The sequence below is a fragment of the Rhinopithecus bieti genome, unplaced genomic scaffold, assembly GCF_001698545.2.
Source record: "Rhinopithecus bieti isolate Rb0 unplaced genomic scaffold, ASM169854v2 scaffold_35314, whole genome shotgun sequence".
Taxonomy (NCBI): Eukaryota; Metazoa; Chordata; class Mammalia; order Primates; family Cercopithecidae; genus Rhinopithecus; species Rhinopithecus bieti.
Window position 1 is genome coordinate 151,193 of NW_016814808.1, and position 5,436 is coordinate 156,628.

Sequence of the window (5,436 nt, forward strand, 5' to 3'; positions counted from 1 at the left end):
TTACAGCAATGAATTCAATACAATGCAGAGTATAGATTTGCTTTCAACATTTTCAAGGTTTTTAGTTTTCTAATAAGTCACTGTATTAGTTTTGTTCCAATATTGCTTTCTTCTTCTGAAAATGGGTACAAACTCATACTCACACATACTTCATAATTTTCTTACACCTAAGGTTTATCTTTAGAGTAATATATGCATATATTTAACTCTATGTAAATAAAAACTAAAAGCCTGTATGTGTTTGCAGGCAGAGAGAAAACATGTTCAAAGAAAAATATGTAACGAATTCTTTAACTGTTTATTCAGGACTTAGAGATGTATCAGTTTTATTTATACTTCTATATAAATTTTATTATGACCATAAAAATGACCCTGTAGCCAAGAACAATTGTAAATTTTAAAATAATCAAAGTGCTTTTAATATTTTATTTATTTATTTATTTATTTTTGAGACGGAGTCTCGCTGTCACCCAGGCTGCAGTGCAGTAGCCGGATCTCAGCTCACTGCAACCTCCGCCTCCCAGGTTCACGCCATTCTCCTGCCTCAGCCTCCTGANTTTATTTATTTATTTATTTTGAGACGGAGTCTCGCTGTCACCCAGGCTGCAGTGCAGTAGCCGGATCTCAGCTCACTGCAACCTCCGCCTCCCAGGTTCACGCCATTCTCCTGCCTCAGCCTCCTGAGTGGCTGGGACTATAGGCACCCACCACGACGCCCAGCTAGTTTTTTGTATTTTTTAGTAGAGACAGGGTTTCACCGTGTTAGCCAGGATGGTCTCGATCTCCTGACCTCGTGATCACCCCGTCTCGGCCTCCCAAAGTGCTGGGATTACAGGCTTGAGCCACCGCGCCCGGCACTTTTAATATTTTAAAACAAAGTATTTCTGTTATTTTACTAATAAAATTGTAATAAAAAGGATAAATGCTAGAGGTGATTGATGCCTCATTTATCCTGATGTAATTATTATATATTATATGCCTGTACCAAAAAATGCCATATATGGCATAAATATATACACATACTGTGTAACCACAAAATTAGAAATAATAAATAAGAAAGGATAAAAACGGGGCCAGGCATGGTGGCTCACGCCTGTAATCCCAGCACTTTGGGAGGCCGAGGCGGGTGGACTACGAGGTCAGATCGAGACCATCCCGGGCTAACACAGCGAAACCCTGTCTCCACTAAAAATACAAAAAATTAGCTGGGTGTGGTGGCGGGTGCCTGTAGTCCCAGATATTCAGGAGGCTAAGGCAGGAGCAAGGCATGAACCCGGGAGGTGGAGCTTGCAGTGAGCTGAGATCGTGCCACTGCACTCCAGCATAGGAGACAGAGCGAGACTCCCTCTCAAAAAAAAAAAAAAAAAAGTGTAAAAATGTAACCTATGTGAAAAATGTTTTAACTTATTTGCAATCTGAAGCCACTGACAGAACCGATTACTAGAGGTGTTATTCCACTATATTGCCAAATAGCTTATTGTTATATTTTACCTACACCCTCGAGTAAGGTGGGTATGTTACAGTTAGTGGAATAATGCTCCATTGAATGCACAAAACTTTTTTTTCTTTTTTTGAAACAGGATCTTGCTCTTGTTGTCCAGGGTAGAGTGCAATGGCGTGTGATCTTGGCTCTCTGCAATCTCTGCCTCCTGGGTTCAATTGATTCTTCTGCCTCAATCTCCAAAGTAACTGGGATTACAGGCACCTACCACCATGCCTGGCTAATTTTCTGTATTTTTAGTAGAGACAGGGTTTCACCATGTTGGCCAGGCTGGTCTCGAGCTCCTGATCTCAAGTGTTCTGCCTGTCTCAGTCTCCCAAAGTGTTGGGATTATAGGCGTGAGTGAGCCACTGTGCCCAGCCAGAATGTACAGTAGTCTTAATATAGTAAAAGAAAATACCTAATTAAAAAGTCCACACATAAGAGTTTTTAAATGTACTGCATTTTATTAAAGTACAATCAGTAACATTATATGGTACTACTTTAACTTACATTTAACTAAAAAATGTTTTTCTCTCATAACATGAAAGAATATTACTCTGAACAACTACCTCATAAATCACTGAGTAAGTTAACCACAAAGAGCCTCTTCACTTAGATACTTATCTTGCCTCTTACATTTCAATGTCCTTACTCTTTTAGAGAAGAGGTCGTGTATAATTCCCACCTAATAAAGTATCTCTCATATTTCTTATGCAGCAATAGTTGATATGCTTTCACAGGTGAATGCAATAGAAATGAAGAAATAGCATGAAGTAATTTCAGAGTTAACTTACATCATTATTTACTTTTAGAAAGTTTTGTAACTTACCAAAAAAGTATACTTGAATGTAATTATGACTTTTCAAAGAAATGTCTACTCATTTTAAAGTTTAATTAATAAAAATTAATTTACTTACGAACTGTAGTTTTGGCACACAGCAGTCTAATTTAGTGTAATGTCTGAAGTGTCAGTGCCTTAGCTATTTCTGTTAATTCTCTGATAATTATATAAACTCAATTTGAATTAAATATTTCTTCATATTTATTTCATCTGCAAAAGAATGTTTTAGTATGAGCTCTCTGGCATTTTCTATGCTATAGTTATTGAAAAAATATTTTCCCAAACTGATAACATTTGCTGAATTCTTCTCCGATATAAATTCCCTAATGTTGAACAAAGTTTCAGCAACTGCTTCATGGTGATTCTCTAGTAGAAAATGTGTACAACAGGCGGGCACGGTGGCTCACACATGTAATCCCAGCACTTTGGGAGGCTGAGGCGGGTGGATCACGAGGTCAGGAGATTGAGACCATCCTGGCTAACACGGTGAAACCTCATTTCTACTAAAAATACAAAAAATTAGCTGGAGGTGGTGGCGGGCGGGTGGGCGTGGCACCACTAGTCCCAGCCACTCACCAGGCTGAGGCAGGAGAATCTTGTGAACCTGGGAGGCGGATCGTGCAGTGTGCAGTGAGCTGAGATCACGCCATCGCACTCCAGCCTGGGTGACAGAGCGAGACTCTGTCTTAATAATAAAATAAAAAAATAAAAATGTGTACAATAAAATCTGTGATACAAGTACTACAACCCTCTTTATATTTGTAATGTTTGTCTTCAGAATAAACTCTTCACTTTAAAGACTTATATTTCTGAAAGATCATATGATAGTAATTGTATTTATAATATTAAGTATGAACTCTCTGATGTTGTGCAATATGTGAGCAGATATTAATGACTTTCCCACATTCTTTATATTTGTACACCATTTCTCAGCTATAAATGCTTTCCTGTGCAATAAGTTGTGAACACTGGTTAAAAGTTATATTCTTCATACTTGGAGTTTTCTCCAGTATAAATTATTTTACCTGCAGTCAAGTGTGAAAACCATTTAAAAGCTTTTTCACATTCTCTGTATTTCTAGAGTTTTGCAATAGTATAATCTTTTTTTTTCTTTTTTTAATGTTTAGAAAAGTTTGAGGTGTTGTTAAAAGCATTGTGACATTCAGGATTGTAGAGTTTTGCTCCAGTATGAAACATCTTATATCTGTTAATATTTGAGGACTTGTTAAGGGCTTTGTGATATTCTTCATACTTTAGGATTTCTTTCCAGTATAAATTATGTGTTGAGAAATTGCAAAGGCTTTGTCACATTCTTATTTCTAGGCTTTATCTTCCACATGAGTTCTCATGAATTCTTTTGTGCTTAGTAAATGTTGAGGATTTGTTAAATCCAGGCCACATTCTTCACATTTGTACGGTTTCTCTACTATGAATTCCCTTATGTTTAGTTAAGGATTGAGGAATGGTTACAAGCTTTGCCACATTCTTCACTTCGTTGGGGTTCTCGAGCATGAATTCTCTTATGTACAGTAAAGTTTGATAAACGATTAAAACGTTTACCACATTCTTCACATTTGTAGGGTTTCTCTCCAGTATGAATTATCGTATGTTGAGTAAGGAGTGAAGACCGGTTAAAGGTTTTGCCACACTCATCACACTTGTAGGGTTTCTCTCTAACATGAATTATCTTATGTGGAATAAGGTATGAAGACTGGTTAAAAGTTTTGCCACACTGTTTACATGTGTAGGATTTCTCTCCATTATGAATCATCTTATGTCGAATAAGGTATGAAGACCGGTTAAAAGCTTTTCCACACTCTTCATGTTTGTAGGGTTTCTCTCCAGTATGACTCATCTTATGTCCAGTAAGGGCTGAGGACCGGTTAAAGGTTTTGCCACACTCTTCACATTTGTAGGGTTTCTCTCTAGTATGAATTATCTTATGTTGAGTAAGGGTAGTAAGAGCTGAAGACCAGTTAAAGGCTTTGCAACATTCATCACATTTGTAGGGCTTCTCTCTAGTATGAATTCTCTTCTTATGTTCAGTAAGGTGTGAAGACCGGTTAAAGGCTTTGCCACATTCTTCACATTTGTAGGGTTTCTCTCCAGTATGAATTATCTTATGTCGAGTAAGGTGTGAAAACCTGTTAAAGGCTTTGCCACACTCTTTGCATTTGTGGGGTTTCTTTCCAGTATGAATGATCTCATGTCGAGAAAGGGCTGAGGACCGGTCAAAAGTTTTTCCACACTCTTCACATTTGTAGGGCTTCTCTCCAGTATGAGTCATCTTATGTCGAGTAAGGGCTGAGGACATGTGAAAGGCTTTGCCACATTCTTCACATTTGTGGGAATTCTCTCTAGTGTGAATTCTCTTATGTTGAGTTAGTTGTGAAAGCATGCAAAATGATTTACCACATTCCTTACATTTGCAAGTTTTCTTTTCAGTATGTCTTATCTTATGTCTATCTACATTTGAAAATTTATAAAATACTTTCTCATATTCATCACATTGATATATTTTCCTCTGGGTTGTTGTCAGATATTGGTTAAGTCTATTATAATCTCCTTCGCACACCTTACACTCATCCACACTTCTACAGCCTAATCTTAATTGTAAATTATCATGTCCACATTTATCATATCTCCTCAGTATGACTTTTTGGAAAAAATCTTTTATGTCTTGCTCTGGCCAAAGGTCTTCAGCAATATGAGAACACATAACTAAAAGAAATTAAAACAACAAATTACTCCACTTACTGGACTCAGATAAATATTTTTTACAAATCTAACCCATAAAACTGTATGAACTGTATAACCAAGATGGCACAGCAAAATAACACAGGCTCTAATTTATTCAAAAACATATAAAATGTAACAAAACACACTGACCAAACACATTTTGGAAAATTTATAAATAAATGTGTGAAGTGCCCCAGGTGAAAACAATGAAAAAAGCAACATGAAGAAAAAGAAAAGTCTGTTATATTAACCCAACACAGAACTTCCTTCTCCCCACTATAACATAGTGTTCTTAGAAGTAAATTGCCAACTCCTTGTTTCTATTTAAAAGACAAGAAAAATATTGGCACTTTTTTTTTTTTTTTTTTTTTTT

At 36.7% G+C, this 5,436-nt stretch overlaps 1 protein-coding gene across 1 annotated transcript in view; it reads right to left on the bottom strand.

The window, feature by feature from the left end:
* Positions 1-3,745: 3,745 nt before the first annotated feature.
* Positions 3,746-5,436, bottom strand: part of LOC108515463 (zinc finger protein 257-like) — a 29,332-nt gene continuing 27,641 nt past the window's right edge. The window contains exon 3 of the mRNA XM_017852389.1: positions 3,746-5,045. Within this exon, the coding sequence (XP_017707878.1) occupies positions 3,769-5,045 (1,277 nt within the window). The 3' untranslated portion in view covers positions 3,746-3,768. The remainder of the gene's footprint in view (positions 5,046-5,436) is intronic.